The 22,012-nt window shown below is 33.9% G+C and overlaps 1 protein-coding gene across 1 annotated transcript; it reads left to right on the top strand.

Moving 5' to 3' along the window:
- The first annotated feature begins 15,046 nt into the window (after window positions 1-15,046).
- Window positions 15,047-20,153, top strand: LOC104602295 (monocopper oxidase-like protein SKU5). The gene is made up of 9 exons (XM_010265913.3): window positions 15,047-15,447; window positions 15,764-15,873; window positions 16,026-16,296; window positions 16,399-16,537; window positions 17,962-18,328; window positions 18,537-18,902; window positions 19,010-19,088; window positions 19,329-19,528; window positions 19,630-20,153. The coding sequence occupies exons 1-9, from the start codon at window positions 15,307-15,309 to the stop codon at window positions 19,742-19,744; spliced, it is 1,788 nt and encodes a 595-aa protein (XP_010264215.1). The 5' UTR covers window positions 15,047-15,306; the 3' UTR covers window positions 19,745-20,153.
- The last annotated feature ends 1,859 nt before the right edge of the window (window positions 20,154-22,012 follow it).

Below are 22,012 nucleotides of genomic sequence, written 5' to 3'. Positions count from 1 at the left end.
TATTTAATAGAAAACTTCCAATAATTATTGGAGATTAAACTACTATTAGTGAAATTTTTAAATTTAATTTATTGTACTTATTGTATTTATTATATTTTTGTATTTTTTGTATAACTTATTGATTAATATTTATTAGAGATTAAATTATTATTTGAGATTATACTATTTATTGACTAAGTTAATATATTTTTAGTACTTATTGTATTTTTGTAATTATTGTATTTTTTTCATTATCAATATATTTTCAGTAATTGTGTATTTTTGCTATAAATTTTCAAAAATTATTGGAGATTAAACTATTGTTTTTTATCAGAGATGAAACTATTAATTTTGCTGAAAATATGAGTGTTCATGAGTTGGTTCGGTTCAGTTGTAGGCTATTTGGCTAACCAAATTGGCCTGGTCAGGTTGGGGAGTTGGTCAAATAAAACCGGTTGACCTTTTTGTGAAAACCGACCCACTCAAGTTGTATCGGTTTGGGTCGATTTTTTGGTTTGGTTAGTCAATTCAAAATATTTAAACTTAAAAATTCAATTTAATTTTAAAAATTATAGTGAAATTATTAAAAATAGATTTATGAAATAAAACATTTTAGACAAAGAAATATGGGAAATTTCCCACTTTTCCATATTAAAATTTATATTTAAAGTAAAAAGTGTTAGTATATATTCATGGTTAGGTCATTCGATTTTGGTTGGTTTACAAATGGCCAAAGTGAAATTTATCCAACTTAGTTGAATTGGAAAAATTTTGAACCAAAGCCGACCTAAAATAATAGAAAACCAACCAACTCGGGTCGAGTTGATCGAGTTGGTCAGTTTCATCAAGTTAATGAATAAACCTAACTGAAACTAACTATTGCTATTTTTGTATTACAAAAAAATTATTAAAAGTAGTATATAAAATATAAATAATTATTAATTATTTAAAAAGTTAAAAATATAAAACAATTATATACTCTTATGTGATTTTATTAAGGTGATTTACTAGAACACATCTTATAGTTTTACATATTTACTTAAACATACCTTATACTTTTCATTTTATTAAAACATCCCATATATTTTACAACTTATTTACTTAATCAACCTTTCATTAAGGAGTGTTTATTTTTCCAGGCCCATGATTTTTTATTCCAAATATACCCTTAACACTTTTTTTTACAAAAAACAAAATTAACCAAATATAGCTAATAGAGTGGTTGCCCGTGTCTTATAAAGGGAAAAATGGAATATTTATTTTTTTTCTTTTGATTAAATTTATTTAAATGAATATTAGGGTCAACACTATCATTTTACACTTTCTTCTAATGGAAGATTGATTAAATCCATTGCAAATTATAAGTGATTTAGTAAAATTTTAACTATAGGATAGATTTTACTAAATCCATGAAACTATAAGGGGTATTTTAGTAAATGACCCTTTCTATTATTTAGCTTTCGTTTAATAAATCCTGTGCATCGCATAGGTCCCCGCTAGTATATATATTAAAACAAGGTAGTGAAGAAATTTTCTCCTTTTTTTGAATTTTTTATTTTTTTATTCACTGTCATTTTTTAAAGAACCAATGAGATGCCCTCCTTCCTCATAAAAGTTATCTCAAATCTCTCTCTCTCACCCACACATTCCCAACAATCTCCTCTCTTAAAATTTATCCTAAACTATCTCTCCCACTTTCCCTAAACCATCTCCAATTCCTATTTATCTCCTAACTTATCTCTAATTTACTAGAGAATTTCTCTCCAAATTATCTCTAATTCCTATTTATCCTCTTTGCCACTTTTTATCTATATCTTTCTAAAGAAAGTTTAAATTAAAAAATTAAAGAATTAATTAAATATTTTCATAGATTATATAATAACTTTAAAATATTTATTAAAAATACAAAAAAAATAACAGATTTAATAATATTCATATTAATAATAGTTTATATTTCTACAAAATTCATCATGAAATTATGTACTAACAATATAAATTATGATTTTCTAGATTATTCAAATTAAATGTTATTCAAATAATAGAAATTTAACATTAAAAAATAAAATGTTATTTCAATAACTAAATATATTAAATAATAAAATACTAAAAAATAGATAAATAATTATATAGACAATATTTAATTATTTAAGTATTTCAATAACTAAATATCTTAAATTCAAATAACGAGTCTTTTAAATATTTTATATATTATTCAAATATTTAAATAACTAAATATTATAACTAATGAAATATATAACATAACTATATTTTAAATAGTTAAAATAACAAAATTATGAAATAAAATAAAAAAAATCTTAAGATAATAAAAACATAACATAATATTCAAATTAATAATAATTTAATATTTTTACAAAATTAATAATGAAATTATGTAATAATAGTATACGCTTTAAAATATTTATTAAAAACTCAAAAAATAATTATAATATATTTAATAATATTCATATTATTAATAGTTTTATATTTTTACAAAATTTATCACAAAATTATGTACTAACAATATAAATTATGATTTCCAAATTATTCAAATTAAATTTTACTCAAATAATAGAAATTTAACATTAAAAAATAAAATATTATTTCAATATTTCAATAACTAAATATCTTAAATAATAAAATACTAACAATGGCTAGATAATTATATAGAAAAGTATTTAATTATTTAAATATTTCAATATCTAAATATCTTAAGTTCAAATAATGATTATTTTTAAATATTTTATATATTACTTAAATATTTAAATAACGAAATATTTAACATAACTATATTTTAAATAGTTAAAATAACGAAATTATGCAATAAAATAAAAAAACTTAAAATAAAAAACCATAGAAAAATATTCAAATTAATAATAATTTAATATTTTTACAAAATTAATAATGAAATTATGTAATAATAGAATAAATGATAATTTTATAGATTGTTAAATTCAATAAACAATTAGAAATTTAAATTTTAAATATATTATTTAAATACCTAAATAATATTTTAAATAACCAATTTCACTTATATCGATTAATAACTCTAGAAAAATAACTTTCAAAAATAATATTCATTAATAATAATTTTAATATCTTAATCTATATTTATTACATATTTAATATACTAATATTAATATTTATTGTATTTTTAGCAATTATTTATAATTTTTTAATTATGTATAAATCTATATATGTTTTGTTATTTAACAGAAAATTTTTAATAATTATTGGATATTAAACTACTGTTATTTAACTTTTTAAATTTAATTTATTATACTTATTTTATTATTGTATTTTTGTTGTACTTTATTTTCATTATCAATATATTTTCAATAATTATGTATTTTTTTGCTATAATTTTTTAATAATTATTGGAGATAAACTATGCTTTTATATTAGAGATTAAAATATTAATTTAGATAAAATTAGGAGTGTTGATCACAGCCTAGTTTAGTTCAGTTGTAGGATATTTGGTCAACCAAATCGATATGGTCAGATTAGGGAGTTGGTTACCAAAAATCTACTAACCATTAGTGGAAACCAACTAAATTGAGTTGTATTGGTTTGGGTTGATTTTTGGTTTGCTCAATTGGTTTAAAACATTAAATTGAAAATTTAAATTTAGATTTTAAAATGACATTAACATTATTAAAAAAATATTAATATAAAATATTTGAGACTAAGAAATATGGGAATTTCCCCACTTTCCCATATTAAAAAAAATTATATTTAAAATATAAAAATATTAATATATATTTGTGATTGGGTCATTCGATTTTGGTCAATTTACAAATGGACACAACGAAACTGATCCAATTTCAACCAGAAATATACCTGAGCAATTTGGGTTGAATTGGTCGGGTTGGTTGTTTTCATTAGTTCGATGAACAAGCTTTGCTAAAATAAATTATTGTTATTTTTGTATTGTAAAAAGTTATTAAAAGTATTATAAAATATAAATAATTAATAATTATTTAAAAAGTTAGAAATATAAAACATTTGTATACTTTTATGTGTTTTATTGTTTAACTTCCCTTAACAAATCCCATGCATCGCACAGGTTCCCGCTAGTGTCCATAGTTAAATCTTGTGGACCTTTCCACACCACGGTGGCCAGTTTCAAGATTAATGATTCCTTACTTCGTACAATGCATTTTACCAAAACTTGCTAATTCCAGAAACGGTGATTCTAAAATCATTGACCTTTCCTTTTAATAAATTCTATAATTTGTATAAAAATTATCATTTGTTATAAAATTATTTGATTTGATAAAAAATATTACTCTTGGCAATTTACTAATTTTAATATATTTGTGAATTATTTTATATTAATTTTTATAATATTTTATTACTCTTGTGTGATTTATTATTGCTTTTTTAACAAATGGTTTAAACTAATTAACTTAACTATTCATATTATATATAAATGCATTAATTTTTATTTTCATGGTTAAATTATATTATTTTATTTATAATGTATATTGATTAAAAAAATAGAATATTGTTTATTCTTGGTTAACAACATAGATCATCTCACACGTAGGTGAGATGCATGGAATCTAAACATATAGTGTGAATTGAACTACACCACACCTTGAATGCCTATGAGGATGTGGTGTGGTTTAGTCCAAGGTTCAAAATATTGATATAGGCCAATATGCCAAATGGGGTGTATCGGCCATTCAGTCTGCATCGAAGCTCACCTTCATTTTTTTTTCTCTCAAACTAGTTAAAGGGGGTCGGTTTAAGGCTTGTCTACCCCCTGAAATAGGTGGGACCCCGAAACACTATGTGTAGGGCGTACTGGAGGGGCCTTGATACGTTGCAATATTTCGAACATTGGTTCAATCCACCCATTTTTGTCCACATTGCAGAACAACTGTCCTATTGTGACATGATGTGGATGTGTCCATGCCACGGGTGTGGTGTGGATGAGAATACACCACCCAATTTCTCATTATCACCGGAGAACACCTTCTTTTTTTTTTTTTTTTGGAAAATGGAACACCCTCTCAATCAATCTAACCAAACGCGCTCTTTCTATTTGCAATCTTTTCATTTGTTTTACTTCTGTAGAGTTCACATCTGCACCCCACAACACATCCCTGCCGACGCTGCCGTGTATTGGGAACATTTCCCAATGATGACATCATCGGTTCTGGTCATCATCCGTAGATGTTCCAAATATAAGGCAGGAATGTGTTGTGAAACGTTGTAGGGCACAGATCTGAACTCACTTCTGTAATTCCATGCTGAATGGTTAATGAATAGGGCCATATCCAACCACTTCGGCTTCGTAGAGCAAATCCCATTCAAACAACTTTTATAGCCTTGCATTGAGAATATTCCTTGTTTATTTGCTTTATTTCATGGGGAGATTTTCCCAAGGATAGTTGGAACGGTGTGGGCACAGGGCTTGATCTCGTGCCCAACACCATTATTGATGTGACTTCCACCTGAGAAGTGACCAGAAAAAAAACGCTGATGCAGTAGATGTAACTTCCAACCTGATCCACCTGATCCGACATCATTAGGTGATGATAAGTGATGCTTACAAAGGATATGTAAAGGACTTGATCCTCGCGGGCCTAAATCCAGATCCAGTATAGCCTCACTGCTCTCACAGCCCAATTTCTCAAAACCACGAGCCCACTTCCTTCTCAACTCCCAACGGCCCAACGGCATTTGACACAAAGTGTCCACCTCGACCTTTCAAGTTTCAATACCCCAGCGAAAACGGATGGTGTTGACGAGTGACGGATACCCCAACGTCAACAGTCAACACTGACTATCCATTTTATTTTAAAGAGGTCTTTTAGCTCAAGTTCTGTGGTTGATGAAATGGTGACCAGTGATTTAGGAATTAAAAAAAAACACACACACGTATACAAGAATTGGGCATAAACAATCTGTTGTTCCATCCGAAGAATAGAGAAAAGCGCCTCACAGGCACACCCATCGTGCATTGAGAACATCTAGCGTGAATGATAATACATAGACACGGGAGATGTTCCCAAAGCACGGTTCAGTGTGCGTTATTGGATGGTCTGAGTTTTGTCCTTTTTATAATTGTTTAAGTTGATTCTGTTGGTACGAGATGGAACATAATTAGTTGGGGAGGGAGAGTTCCAGTTTTGTCCCACTCATCCATCATTGTCCTTCAGTCAGTCTGTTCCAACTTCCAACCTCAAACCCAAATCAATTTGGTGGACCTACCAATTAAAAGTGAAAAGCCCGCGTGCTTGACTCGCTCATTGCCGGAGTTGGAGGCACTGAATGCTTGAATTGCGGCGTATGCCATGAACCTAATTATCACCGCCCACGGGCCACGGCAGAGATTGTGGTGAGAGAACGAGATGGCCGATCCTTCATCTTCATCTCCGGTCTCCACCCACTTGCATCAGGTTACTTTGACTTGGTTAAAGTGATACAACATTGAGATCATGCATGTCTCCAGAGTATCAAAGAATCCCTACTGATCTATCATTGCTTCAACAAATTTGAATTATACAATCTAACAAGTCTTCTTTCTATTTTTCTATTTTACCTTTTTGTCATTTTCTGTTCTATTTATTTATTTGGTTTTTAATGAAAAAGGGCAAAAAAACTGGGTCCGCATATGTATACTTGCATTTATCATATACGTATTTTGAGTTGGGCTATCAGCTATATATGTATGAAATTTTGGATATATTAGTAGGTGTTTGGCATCGATGCTGTCGATTCAGAGATGTTTTTTGAGAAAACGATGTTGTATGTATGAGGGTCTATTGCACCGTTTTCTTAGAAAACGGCTTCTTTATTTTTGTTTGGCATCATTACTGCCATATAAGCTGTTTTCTGAGAAAACAACACTAGTTTTGTTTGGTACTGGTGCTGTATAACCACTTTCAGCATTGGTCTACACTATCTAACGTCCAAGATGGTATCACATTGATGCCATGTTATTGCACTGCTAGTAGCAACGAGCTGTTTTTTGTGAAAACATTGAATTTGACGTTTCTTCATACCACACTTCCTGATTTCCAAGGCGTGGTTTGGAGCAACGTTTTTTTTTGGAAAAACAATGCCAAAAAAGAAATCGTTTTCTAAAGCATCACTTTTTCTGACACGATACAAATGTGGCATCATTTTCTCAAAAAACAACATCGATGCCAAACACCACCTTAATTCCTGTCAACCCTAATCTCTTGAGACATCAATTTGGTATGTGTTGGGTTGGTTAACATGAGGCACCTTTTTTTCATTATTTTTTCCGTTTTTATAATCTACTCTATCTCAGAATTTATTTATTAATTCCCCACACCTCTGAAATGAGAATCCTTCTCCCTCGTATTAAGGTGGACTGAACTCAAATTACCACTTTTTTTTTTCTCGAAAGAGAGGCAGTTTGTCCTGGATTAATAGGGTTGCGTATAAGTCGGTAGGGCTGCAAGTCGGGCTGGCTTAGGTCGGGTTGAGGCCAACTCTAGCCCAACCCTAACCCTAACCCAACTCGACCTTCAACCCAACCAACCCAGCCCTAACCCTAATCCTAACTAAATTCCTTCAACCCTAACCCAATCCAACCCAACCCGAAGTCAATTTCGGGTTGGGTTGGGCTCGGGTTGGATCCAACCCATCCTTTAAAATCTCATACAATTTCTCGATTTTAAATCTTAACTCAACTTTCAATACATATATTGATCCTATGTTTCATTAGTATTTGTTTGTTGACGCTATTTTTTTTAGTACAAAATTCAGAAAAGCAAGTGTTAGAAATGACTATAGTTTATTATGAGTTATGACTTACAATAGATCTTTCTTGGGCGGCAAACAACATAGAGGGGATGAAAAATAAAATTTTCAAAAAACACAAAATAATGTTATTAAGGTTTTAGTCTTTTTGATTAGGATTAAGTGAAGTGATTATCTTAAAAGAAATACATGATACTATGTGGTGGGGGCTATACAAATATCATGCATCTAAACAAGTCAATGTATGTTATATATTATATACAACATATATTTATATATGACATGTACTTATAGAGTCGGGTTCAGGTTGGATCGAATTGGCTAAGGGTCAATCCTAACCCAACCTGAAATAAAGTCGGGTTCATGAATTTCAACCCTAACCCTAACCCGAACATCAACCTGATCCAACCCAACCCAGCCTTTTCGGGTTGGGTTAGGATTGGGTTCGGGCCAACCTGGCCCAGGTTGCAGCCTTATAAGTCAGATTAGACTCGATCCAAATCTGATACCGATATGTTAAGAGGTGGATTTAGATATCCCTCCTGATTTTAACAAATCGGGTTAGATCGGAAAAGCTGATCCGTTAACTTAACGGATTAAATTTGGATATTGGTTGATTTGATCCATTGTGACCCGATTCAATTCGTTAATTATGAAATATTATAGATTATATATGTATATTTTACATAATTATATATATTTTTTATAATTCTAATGGAATCGGATTTTGTTAACAGATCGGATCAGATATGCCCTTACCGAATCCGATCCGATCCGATCCGTTGCAGCCCTATGGATTAATGTAATACTCTTGTATTATTGAAATGCCTGCCACCTGACACCGCCCCACTTCCTCAGTCCTCAAATGTTGTCCAGGTACCATTACCAATACAAGAACAATAGATCCACCAATTTGACACGGCGGCAATCAAAAACTTTACAACTCTTGCCATTATTTCTAGAATGCTCTTTTAATTAAATATATCGTACTTATTACAAAGAAAAAACAGCTTAATAGGCTTTCAAAAAAAAAAAAAAAACAGTCTAATTTATAGATGAGACCATCTATTATCCTCCACGTGCTGAAGTGGATGAATTATGATGTGGCATATTCAAAATCCTTCGTCTATATTAGCTTGGCCACGCATTAATGTAAGCTGAAGAAAAGAACTCTACTTCCTTGGTTAAATTTAGAGCCAATCATCGAAGATCATATCTGCGCCCCACATACGGCACCCACAAATGCCACACATGCATATTTCAACTCACATTGAAAATATCTCTCAAAATTTTCGGTGGGAAATATTCCTAATACACGGTTAAGATATACTGTGGGGCGTCCTTTATGGGGGCACAGATTTGAATGCCAGTCATCCAATGCAATTAGACAAGTTTAATGTCAAATAGCCAATTCTAATGTATTCATTGACAAATTAAAAAAGAGAGTTATTTCTCGTCATCTGCAATGTAAAAGCTGTAAAGTAAACAAGGGCATGAGAAAAAGTAACCCAAGTCAGGTCATCATTTCTTTTGGTTTGATATTAGATTCCCCAAGTTGTCATTCTATTAAGTTTTGATTTTTACTGTTCGGCAATTCCGAAGTCTGAAACCAAAGAGATCGCTTAAAAAATTATACAAAACAAGACCTTCATTTTATATTATAAATCTCAAGATCACATAGATTTGAAAATTAAAAATAGATGAAAGTTTTTGTTTGTTCCGATGGAAGGGGGGGCATAATGCCATGGCCAATTGCCCCTTAAAAGCATAAAAAGAGCAAAAGTTAAACTAACTAATGATACATACTTCACATACGTTAGGGATAGATACTGACTGAAACATGTTAGCAGCCCCATGGGCGGCAATTAAATTCCACATAATTACTTGCTGTGTATCTGCCTTGCGGATTTAGGGTGTGGATGGGATTTGGGAGTATGGTATTAGGTTAAGCCCAATCCTCTTTTCTATGAATTTATTTATTTTTTATGTTTATTTATATTATTTTACTTGTTTATATAATAAAATATTGGATATCGATTTTGAACCCTACAAGTTCCACAGTTAATAAGAAAAGCAAAAAGGTTTTGCACGAGAAAGGAGGATTTTGATTTTGAAAATACAACCCACTCCAGTTTTGTGTTATTATCATGCAAAATAATACAAAATATAAAATTATACACTACATATTTGTAATTATACTTGTTTCAATTTGAGTCGAATTTATACAAACCCTCCTCGATGCCACCCTCATGTCAGCTTAGTAAAATGCATTCATTGGCTGAGCTCAAAATAGCCTAAGCTTTAACAAGTCACGCTGACAGTGGACCAATCTTGAGAAAAATATACACATGGGGCCCAATATATAATGGGTTGGCGCAATATCAATACAGGATGGATTAGGGCACCACACCACACCACATGATCATACTGTTTCATAATTATGGCTGCAAGTCGGGTTAGGTTGAGGCAAACCCTAGCTCAATCCTAAGTTCTAGCCCCCAAACCTAACTCTAATCTAATCTAACCTCCAACACAATTTTACCTAACCCTAACTCTGACCATAATTAAATTCCTTTAATCCTAACCCAATTCAACCTTCTTCCCATCCCTTAAAACCTTGTAAAACTTCTTAATCTTATATTTTAACTCAACTTTCATTGTATATTAGGTATGATCCCAAAATTTTGTTTATCTTGTGATCAGGGGTGGAGCTAGAATTTTTTTGTGAGGGGGGCCAAAACCTGAAGTGAAATGGGGGAGGAAGGAATAAGTATGGATGGGCCCATAGGGAGCCAACCATTGGGGTGGAGAGTTTGGGAGGGGGGAAATTTTACATAGAAAGCTCTATTTCCAAGTGAAAAATTCTGGACCATGGGGGGGCCATGGCTCCCCTGGTCCCCTTGGCTCTGCCCCAGCTTGTGATAATATGAATGAACTGGAATCTTGGTAATCAACCAAACTACGAATGAAGCATATGTATAAAGTGCATGAATCAAACAAGAATTGAGTTGACCAAACAAAACATGGCAAGTTGGCAACTAATAAGGGGGTCAAACGCCAACTAGGGTGTTATGCGGTTAAAAACCGTAAAATCGAACTGAATCGAACTAAATTTGTAGTTTGGTTCAGTCTATATTCATAAAGGTTTGGTTCGGTTTAACAAATTTGAAAAATACGATTTACGGTTTGGTTTATTAAATTTTATAAGCCAAATCAAACCATAAATCATAAACCGTATTAATATATATCCATATATATATGTGTGAAATTATGAATATATAAATATATAAATTAAATTTTAATTTTTTAATTATTTATCTTGACTCTTCTCTCTTCTCTTCGATAATCAATACCCTACCCACCTGGTTTTCTTCCTAGAGAACACTGAACATTGAAAGAGAGAGAACCTCATGTCCTCAGCCCTCCCTCTGTATGCATCGCTAGTTTAGTGTCGCCGATTACTATTGATCATATCTTTGCCGTATGCGATAAATACTCTCTCTCTCTCTTTCTCTCTCTTGCTCGCTCGCTCATTTTCATTATCTGATACAAACAAAACCCTAACCATTGTCACCGGCTTGCCGCCCCACCATTTTCATTGACTCACCGCCAACCACTCCACCATTGTCGTTGCTCCCCTCTCCCTCTCATCTTGTCATCTCTCTCTCTTGCTCTCTCACTCATTCTCATTATCTGGTACAAACAAAATCCTAACCATTGTTGCCACCCCACCAATTTCACTGACTCACCGCTAGCTAGTCCATCATTGTCATTGCTCCCCTCTCGCTCTCATCTTGTCGTCTCTCTTCCAACCCTAACAAAACACCCTAACCAAGAAGGCCAGGAAACTCTCTTCCTCTATTCAAACAAACCTATCCGCCCTAGTCCAGCTAACTGCTGCAATCTCTTTATCATCTTCCCATCTCCTCTCTAGTCTCTTCTATTATTTGAAAAAGAAAATCCTTAAGAGCCTAATCCCTTTATCTCTTCCCTGATGCAATGATATAGGTTCAACTGTTAACACCAAGGAGCATAACTGGAATTGGAACTCTAAGAATACAAGAACAAAATTCGAATTTGGTGTTAGCATCCGATTTTTGCTTAGTCTACTGTCTAAACTCCCAATTCACCCTCGAACACTGATAAAACCATTCTGACCCTATCGAAATCCAAAGAATCCAAAGAACCCAAATCTTAACCCCTAAATCCCTAAAATCCATCGTTGAACCCACCTAATACCCTTAAAGCCCCAAAATACCCCTTCTCTCTAAATTTCCAAAATGCCCTTGATCAAATTACCAAAATACCCTTAACGTCAAATACCCAAAACCACCCATTTTTCAAGTCAACGAAAATGCCCTTCATACCCTAAAATCCCAAAAATACCCTCCAAACCAAACTTCCAAAATACCCTTCCATTTCAAATTCCGAAAATGACCCTTCAAAAATACTAAAATACCCCTTGCTTGAATTCCCAAAAATACCCCTCCATTTCAAATTCTCCAAATGACCCTTCAAAATTACCAAAATACCCCTTGCTTGAACTCCAAAAAATACCCCTTAGAACAAACTTCCAAAATACCCCTCCATTTCAAAGTCCCAAAATGACCCTTCAAAATTACCAAAATACCCCTTGCTCGAATTCCCAAGATGCCCCTTAACTAAATTACCCGAAATAGCCCTTCTTCCAAGTTTCCAAAATGTCCCTTGCCCAAATTACCAAAATTCCCCTCAGGTCAAACTCCCAAAATATCTAAAATCTTCACGTTCAAACCCTAGATTACCCCAATCACCCTCTTGATACTTAATTTACCAAATTCCCCTTCTTAGCCCCAATTTACCACATTGCCCTTCACCCAAAATTCCTAAAAAGTATTCTCCATCCCAAATTTCCAAAATACCCTTCAGACCTTAAATTATCGAAATACCCTTTTGAACCCGAATTACCTAACACCCCCTCTAAACTTATATCACCCCTCCAAACCCTAACTTGCCAAATCAGCCCTTTTATTTTACTAAAAGTTTATTAGCCCCCCTTGCTTTCCCATTATAGGAAGAGGCTCGAGCAAGTGAGAACGGGTCTCTCTCGGTGGTTCCCCTTTTGAAAGGCTATCAAACTAAGAGTAGAGAGAGGGGGCTCGAAGGGAGAGGAGTCATCTCGTTAGGATAACCCGAGAGGGGAGAACGAGTAGAGGAAGAGAGGGGTCTGAGAGTTTCTTATAGGGAGAAGCCAAGAGAGAGAGAGAGATCTAAGTCGAGAGGAGAAAGATGAAGTGATTTCAGGAGATAGATAGATAGATAGATAGATAGATAGATAAATAGAGAGATAGATAGATAGATAGAGAGAGAGAGATATAGATAGATAGATAGATAGATAGATAGATAGATAGATAGATAGATAGAGAGAGAGAGAGAGAGAGAGAGAGAGGTTTTTGGAGAAGATGAGTGCGAATAGGAAGGGAGAACGGAGAGAAGATAGAGGAGGTTTCGAATTGAGTGAAGAGGGGAGAGAGAGAGAGAGAGAGAGAGATCTAAGTTGAGAGGAGAAAGATGAAGTGATTTCAAGAGATAGATAGAGAGAAAGATAGATAGATAGATAGATAGAGAGAGAGAGAGAGAGACCGAAGCCCACCCAACGTCAATCCAAGATGATAAAAAATCCTTGAATCAACATCTCCAGAAGTTTGAAGGCTACATAGAGGAAACACCATTACCTCACATCTTGTCGAATATTGATTTTGCTAGACATGTAATTTGTTAGCTTGAGTTTTCTCTTATTTATTTATTTATTTTTGTTTTGTTTTGTTTAGTCTTCTATCATGCTCTTGAATTCAAGTTCGAGAATAATCGTTTCTCCCATGTCAGGGAGGATAATGAGTATTTTCTCCACTATTTTAGACTAATCGATTGAATCCGAAGGTGGAGATTTTGATAGAAAAGGAGTAAGAAATCACCCTTTTGCTCAGGCCCCTACATCCAAAAGAGGTTGGTATAAGAAATTCTCCAAACCACATCAAACCGGACAGCGAACACCCCTATAAGCCTATCCTCCAAACATGAAGACTTTTTATATTGGGTTTTTGTTTGTAGTTTTTATGATTGTCGGAAACTTCATGGAGGTTTTTTGTATTTTACTCATAATAAAAAAAAAATCAGTTAGGTGAGAGGTATTTCCCAAGTCCCCAAGTTTCCAATCCGGGCCAGGTTGCACCTGGGACCTGACTTTTTTTTTTTTTTCAATTAATTGTTAAAACTAATTAAAGTTTAGTCTTAAATTAGTAACTAACGACCGTACTAGTCGTTTCTCGTTTCTTTTGTTAAAACCTAAAAAGTAAAAACAGCTAAGTCCGAAGACGTGTAAGAAACGCGCAGCGCACGCAGTAGGCAGTAGGCAGGACATATTTGAATTTTGAATTGCGTAATGTAATGCCTTAAATTACATTATTATCAATATATATATATATATATCTATATATTAGTGTAAAGTAAACTGTCCGAAAAATAAAAAAATCAGGTCTGTTACGAATTACGATATTCAACCTACTACGATACAGGATACACTCATTAGTCATTACCTCAATTTTACTTTGCCCTTCTAAATTTTGGCTTTGGGGGCGCTACAGCCTACCGCTACGGCTACTGTTGTTGATTGTTCAAGGCCGAAGCGAACACCAGAGGGCATTTCAGTCTTTTGAGAGAAAAAATCACTTTTGAGTTTCTGACAATACTACTTAACTATGGAAAAAGCAGAAACCGGTAATACCATTCTGGTATGTGGTATGGTATCCACATCTCGAGATGTTCATGTGTCTCCATTCCGTTATTCTCGATGACCATGACCATCCCCTCTTCTTCTTCTCTGATCCCTTTTTTTTTTTAATGAAATGAAATATAAAACTCAACGTATTTATTTCATCAGATTCAGACGGTGAAAACGATTTTCTTGATATACGTGCCAGCAAACACGCTTCATAAATCGCGTACACGCGTGACTCCCCACGCCAAAACACCCCCACCCCGGGGGCCCTCCATAAGAATGGGACCCACAGGACACGCTAGATTAGATCCCAGTCCGCAACCGCATGTGGGTGCTTTCAGGAAATCCGAACGTTGGAAAGGTCGGGACGCCGAGATTAGTGCATATGTACTGTCTTTTCGCTGGCGGTCTCATGCGGATGCCCCAACCTCTAATTTACATTCAAAATAAAAAATAAAAAATAAAAAATAAAAAATATTTAATAATTTTATTAATTTCCGAAATTTGAGGGAACCGGCAAAAGCCCTCCTAATCCTAATAGAGTAGTGGTCCCGGTAGTAGGGGTGGACTGGAACTCTGGAGTCTGGAAGGAAGTAGTAGTGGCCACTGGTGACAAGCAGCAGCCAAAAGTAGTCTGTGTCTGTCTCTCTGAAATCTCTTCTCATCGCAACACCAACACCAAAGCCCCAACTATCCCATCTTCGTCTTTCTGCTGCTCTTCATCTACTACCTCCTCCCTCTCCCTCTCTGTCTCTAACAGATTAATGTAAACACCTAAACGCTCAGAAGTTCGGCTTCAAATCCGCTGCAAACACCCACAAATCCCCTAGATGGCTTTGTTTCGCTTCTTCCCCTTGTTTTTGCTCTGCATTTCCTCATTTCTGTGCTTCTGTTTCGCCGATGATCCCTTCGTCTTTTACGACTGGGAGGTCTCTTACATCACGGCTGCACCTTTGGGTGTCAAACAACAGGTTTCTTTTCTTTTTCTAACATCTCTCTATCTATTTCCTTACCTGTCGCTACATCTTCTCCTCTTGTGTTGTTTACTAGGTTTTCTTCTTTCAACCACTTGGTTTTCTCTGCTACTCTTTCGTTTATTCTGTCCATACTTATCTCGGCTAACTGAGTGCGTTTGATAATTTTGGTTTGTAGTTTTCTTTTGCTCTCCGTGATCTGGGTTCTGTGTTATGGCTTTACTCTGTTAAAATATATACAGATATTAGTGATTTTAAGTGGTATAGCTGTTGCTTTTCTTATGCATCTCTCTTCGTTGCCTTGGGTTTGCAGGTAATAGCGATTAACAGCAAGTTCCCGGGTCCTATTGTTAATGTGACTACGAATAACAACGTCGTAGTCAATGTTCTCAACAGTCTGGATGAAGATCTCCTCATTACTTGGTAGCATTCAGTTTACATTTTGCCTAGTTAATTTTGTTTAAATCTACTACGCTTTTTTTTTTTTAACTTAATCGTAGTGCTAATATGCATTGTGGGCTATAGACGTTGGAGTGATGTTTTGAAGATTTTGTCCGTGGGGATGATTTTGACAGGGACGGCATCCAGCATCGTCGTAATTCTTGGCAAGATGGCGTTCTGGGCACCAATTGTCCTATCCCTGTAGATTATAACTGGACTTACCAGTTTCAAGTCAAGGATCAGATTGGGAGTTTCTTCTACTTCCCTTCGCTCCATTTCCAGAGAGCGGCGGGTGGTTATGGAGGCATCATTATAAACAACCGGCCTATCATCCCTGTGCCTTTTGGGACCCCGGATGGAGATTTCACCATTCTCATTGGTGACTGGTACACCCAAAACCATACGGTTAGTGCTATTGCATGATCAACAAATTTTCTTGTTTTTGGAAATGAAACCCCACTGGTATCTGGGATGTAGTGGCTGATGCTGGGCCTCTTATGGTTGTAGGATCTGAGAAAAGCCCTTGATGCCAGTAAAGACCTTGGGATGCCAGACGGAGTTCTCATAAACGGGAAGGGCCCTTACAGATATAACACCACTCTCGTCCCAGATGGCATTGATTTTGAAACTTTTAATGTCCAACCAGGTAATTTGCATTATACATTTTGGGGTGCATGATGAGTCTGTGAATTTTATACCATTTTATCATATAAACATCTGCCAAACTTTTATATCTAAGAGTTGACTGATGGCATCCTTGTCCTTCCTCCATTTCTATAAAATCCAACCAATTTGATGATCTATAGAAATAGTTTCTTCCCTTTATATTTGTCCAAAGCTAAAAGCATATTTCATTCAATCAAGAAACTTGTATGACTATAGAATCGGTAATGGTACCAAGCAAGAAAGCCCAGATACAATTTCTTAGAAAGAACAAAATATACACAAGTAGTGGATAAATGAGAAGATACAGAACTTCTGCAACTGATGAATGATGAGGCAAGATCACCAACAGAAGGACCAATCAGCGCATCTCCAAGAAACTGCAACCACCATCAAGAACTGCAACTGCCAGTGGAAATATGGTCAGGAAACAGCCATGGACAGCGAAATCCAAAGCAGGGCCACTGCCCAACACCAGATCAATGAAGAGTCATCCCCCTAAACCAAAATCCCTGCACAAAAGAAGCAAAGCAAAAAACAAAAAGAATAAAGGAGAACAACTGGTGAGAAGAAAAAATGATGGGATGATGGGAAAAGGGTGAACAACTGTACAATGGAATGGATTAATCAGGAGGGAGAGAGAGGAGTGAGAAAAGGGAAGGGGAAAACAAAAAACAAGAAAAATGGGAAGAGAGGGAGAAAGTGGAAAGAAAAGAAGAGGGAGAGGGGGAACTCCCTGAGGGGCGCCACCCCAAAAGGAGACCGATGGCTGAAGATGGACAACGGTGGGTGGATGATGAGAAGAAACTCGAGGACACCTCAAGAGGGAGACTCTCTAAACAAAGAGAGAGAGAGAGAGAGAGAGAGAGAGGAAACCTCTGGATACCCCAGAGAGAAAAGCCTTGTCTGGTTCTTTATCCAAAATTTGACTGCTTAAATTGTGTTGTCAGTTAAATTAGTTGGTTAATTTGATAACACAGTTAACACATCCTGGATTGAAAATAACATGTATTGGTACCGATTAAAAAACACGTATAGGTCAGGTAGATAATAGACTATTATATGTAGCTTTAAATTTCTAACCAGGATTTGTATCAATTATTTATTCCTGATATTAGTTGTATCTTAAACTTTAACAATGTATTCTGATGCTTTAATTTATACCAAAAAAGCTGATGCTTTAATTGTTAGGATACAGAACTTAAAATTGAAAATCAGTTTCAACAGTCTATATTATCATCATTTAAAAGTAAATAAAAACAGAAAACATGATGTGGTTTTGGGGATATTTTTGGTGATATCACATCTCTTATTAACCTGGTTCCTAGATATTATTTTCATTTGTGTTTTTTTATGTGTTAAATGTTACTGTTTGCAGTTTGAATTTACAAAGTGGTTTTGGGACAGGAAAAACTTACCGTATTCGTGTACATAATGTTGGAATATCAACTACTTTGAACTTCAGGATCCAGAACCATAACCTGCTTCTTGTAGAGACAGAGGGATCATACACAGTGCAGCAAAATTATACTAGCCTAGATATTGCTGTTGGACAATCTTATTCATTTTTGGTTACCATGGATCAGAATGCAAGCACAGATTACTATGTTGTAGCAAGTGCTAGGTTTGTGAATGAATCTCTTTGGAAAAGAGTCACAGGTGTTGCAATCCTACATTATTCCAATTCCAAGGGAAAAGCATCTGGCCCTCTTCCGGATCCACCAAATGACTTTTATGACAAAACATTCTCAATGAACCAGGCAAGATCAATCAGGTTTGTTCACCTTTTCTTCTTGGTGTGTAATGGCAATCTCCCCAACCCCACCCCCCAAACATACAGACACTAGGAATTCATTTTGTATATCTTTCTCTTGGATAAATTAGAGAATTCTTTTGATGAAGTTTTCAGGGGAAAAATCTTCTGAGAACTAGTTACTCTACAATCTATTTCCTTTGACTTTAACTGGTTCCAAATTTAACAGGTGGAATGTGTCTGCTAGTGGTGCTCGCCCTAATCCACAGGGATCTTTTAGATATGGCTCTATCAATGTGACCGATATTTATGTACTGAAGAACAAGCCGCCAGTAACCATTGATGGCAAACGAAGAACCACTCTTAGTGGGATTTCATATGTCAATCCATCTACACCAATCAGGCTTGCTGACCAGTACAATGTGAAGGGGGTATACAAGCTTGATTTCCCCAATGAGCCACTTACTGGGGCACCCAGAATGTCAACATCTGTTATTAATGGTACTTACAGGGGTTTTATGGAAATCATCTTACAAAATAATCACACAACAGTCCAAAGCTATCACATGGATGGATATGCATTTTTTGTGGTTGGGTGAGCATTTCTCATCTTTTCTTAATACAAATATTTACCTGCATACATGATTATATGTCATTTTGCCTCAGTGTTAAGAATTATATAGTTCAATAAATTGTTTACAGGATGGATTTTGGAGAATGGACAGAAAACAGCAGGGGTACATATAATAAATGGGATGGAATTGCTCGCAGCACGATACAGGTGTGCTTTGATTGCTCATATTTTTAATTCTTGGTCAATTTTAATGTATTCTTCTCTTTTTCCTGTCACTGTCTAGAAAACAAAATGACAAATCTCCAAGAATATCTGTTTTTCTGGCAATGGTTTCAAAATGTGGGTTTCTGTTTCATGCACACTTTAGCAGGACCCTTTCCTTGTTTCAAATTAAGGGGGGAAGAGGCAACTAAAAGAAGCTAAATGTGGCTGTGTTGTTTTGTATAGGTATACCCTGGGGCATGGACAGCAATTTTGGTCTCCCTTGATAATGTTGGTGTCTGGAACCTCAGAACAGAAAATCTTGACTCATGGCATCTAGGTCAAGAAACGTATGTAAGGATTGTCAATCCAGAGGCCAACAATAAAACTGAGTTACCAATACCAGACAATGCCCTTTATTGTGGTGAACTCCAATCTTTGCAAAAGTATGTCACCAAACCCTTGAATACTAATCATGCTCTTTTTGCTTTTAATCATCTCCCTTAATCAAAGCTTATTCATTCAACTTCCGCTCACGTCTCTACAGGCCACAACAACGCCACCACAAGAAGAACGCTGCATCATCAATCACAGGTGGAAGATGGAATCTGTTGTACACTCTGCAAATGACTCTCTTATCTGCTTTTTTGATTTTCCACTAATCATTCATTCTGATTGGATAACTCAAAAATATTTATTGACTGGGTGGTGGTTAGTGATGTGGTTGTCTTTTTCCTGTTGTAAGTCTGAGAATGCTTGTTTGAGAGACATCTTCCAGTTGTTAGTGCTTAGGTGAGCAAAAACAAGTCTGTTATATATGAATTTTCCTAGTGATTTTAGACGTTTTTCTTGTGTCCTGGGATTCTACTACTCCCATACCCTTGTAATTCGGGTTATTGGGGGGATAGGAATTTATCATTCTTTTCGAATTGTAATTTATGTACTGGTGATTCACTACTACCCATTTCCAATACCATTTGACACCCTATACCCAAGTTAATGTGTTTTTGTAGTAAAGTTTCTATGAATGCAATCAAAGAAAAAAATATTGCGGATGTCTATTTTCCATTATAATTCATGTTTGTTGCTGAATTAGGATTTTCTCTTCACACCAATCTCATCATGTCAAGGTTCAAAATTTCGTCACATATCGGCTCGTATCGTTTTTTCGGATTATTGACATGAGAAATGGTTCTAAATCAATGATACTGTTTTTTTTTGTTGTGTCGAAAGCGTATTGAGCCCATATTGGCCATGTATCGGTATATTTCAATGAATTTTGGTTGCGTATCGGACGATACGTGATGATTTTACTGGTACAAAAATGCAAATAAAAATGATTTTGAAAGAGGGTTTTTAAACCCATTTTAGAGGCCTTTCTTCCCTCAACCATCAAGAAAGTTTCTTAACATTTTTAGAGACTCAAATCTAGCAAAAATTCATCAAACATCTACAAAATTCAAAGATTCAACAAGTTTTTCAAGGTTGTGAAAGAAAGGAGTGAAAATAGGTATGCTTTTTTAAATTTTTTTATATTTTCAACCAATGTTTTTGGGTTTTTTTTTTTTTTTTTAGTTTGGTTGCTTAAAAACATATTTATGTATGTTGATTTGCTATTTTTGTACAAAAAATCCCACATATTTTGTAGCCATATGCAGATCTTTGAGAATATTTGAAGAAATTCTAGAGTAGTAAAAATTCTGAAAAAAAATGAAACTTTTAGGTTTTTCTTGTGATCTACCTCTAGAAATTGATTATGTTGTAGATCTATGGATGATCTATGATGTCCATAGATCAATTGAATTCTTTTATAAATAATTGATTTTTTTTTTAATTTTTGAATAATATATATAATATAATTTATTTAATTTTATGTGATTTAACACTATAGGCTGAGTATGTTGTAGAGCCAAGGTAGATCTAACATGGTCCATAATTCCATACATCAAATATTCAAATATCATGTGAAAATTTTAATTTTTTTAATTTTTTAATTTTAGTTAATTTTTAAAATAAAACATGCAAAATAATTACTTGATCTATTATGTCCACAAATCCATTCAAATTTTAATAGATGTCCATGAAACCATTCAAAAAAAATATTTGTTTAATTTTTACAATAAAACATGCAAAATATTTATTTGAAAATAAATAAATATTTAAAAAATATAGAAAGTGTTTGATTAAAAAGTTACAAACTTTACATAATTATTTGATTCAATAATTATTAATTATTTAATTGGATTGGACAACACTTAGCAAAGTATCTAAAACAATTAAAAAGAATTTTTAGCAGTATTTAAATATGTTAAAAAATACAAAATGAAAGGCATTGATATATTTCACATGATAATTTATAATTTGAATGTGAACATAATTATGGATAATTATTTGCAAATTTGTGAATTTCTTTGTTAAATAAGATAATTTTAAATTTGTGATTAAATAAGTATATATGATGGATAATTGGCTATTTGGGTAATTAATGTTTGTTATTTGTTATATTATATAATTTATTTAATTACTTGTTAGATTTATGAATAATTGTTACTTATAGGTTCTAACATTAAATTTCTAAATTCTAATTAATTTTTGTGTATATGTTTTATGATAGTGTAACACTATGAATCTATGAGATTGTGACACATTGATACTTGGGAGTTGGGATTTAGAATTTGACCATTTAACCCTTTGACATGACACCTAGAAAAAGGAAAAAGATTTTGATTGTAAATATAACACCAAAATTGATGGGAATTGGTTTCATACAAAATACAACTATTGTGGTAAATTATGAAAGGTGGTGGTGTAATCCACCTGAAACAACACTTGGCAAGAGGATATCCTAGTGTTATTGATTGTCCTAAATGCCCACTAGAAATTTTTAGGGCGATGCAAAAGAATCTTAAAGAATAAAAGGTGCTGAGAAA

The sequence above is a fragment of the Nelumbo nucifera genome, chromosome 1 (genome assembly GCF_055504915.1).
Source record: "Nelumbo nucifera cultivar China Antique chromosome 1, China Antique-T2T, whole genome shotgun sequence".
In the NCBI taxonomy this organism is placed as follows: Eukaryota; Viridiplantae; Streptophyta; class Magnoliopsida; order Proteales; family Nelumbonaceae; genus Nelumbo; species Nelumbo nucifera.
This window is presented reverse-complemented; position numbering and strand designations above follow the sequence as displayed.

Bases quoted from the DNA above. Each gene is read 5' to 3' on its own strand.
- LOC104602295 (XM_010265913.3), top strand. From the start codon at position 15,307: ATGGCTTTGTTTCGCTTCTTCCCCTTGTTTTTGCTCTGCATTTCCTCA. The intron at 15,874-16,025 runs GTAGCATTCAGT...TGATTTTGACAG, and splicing joins GAAGATCTCCTCATTACTTG to GGACGGCATCCAGCATCGTC. The intron at 19,529-19,629 runs GTATGTCACCAA...ACGTCTCTACAG, and splicing joins GAACTCCAATCTTTGCAAAA to GCCACAACAACGCCACCACA.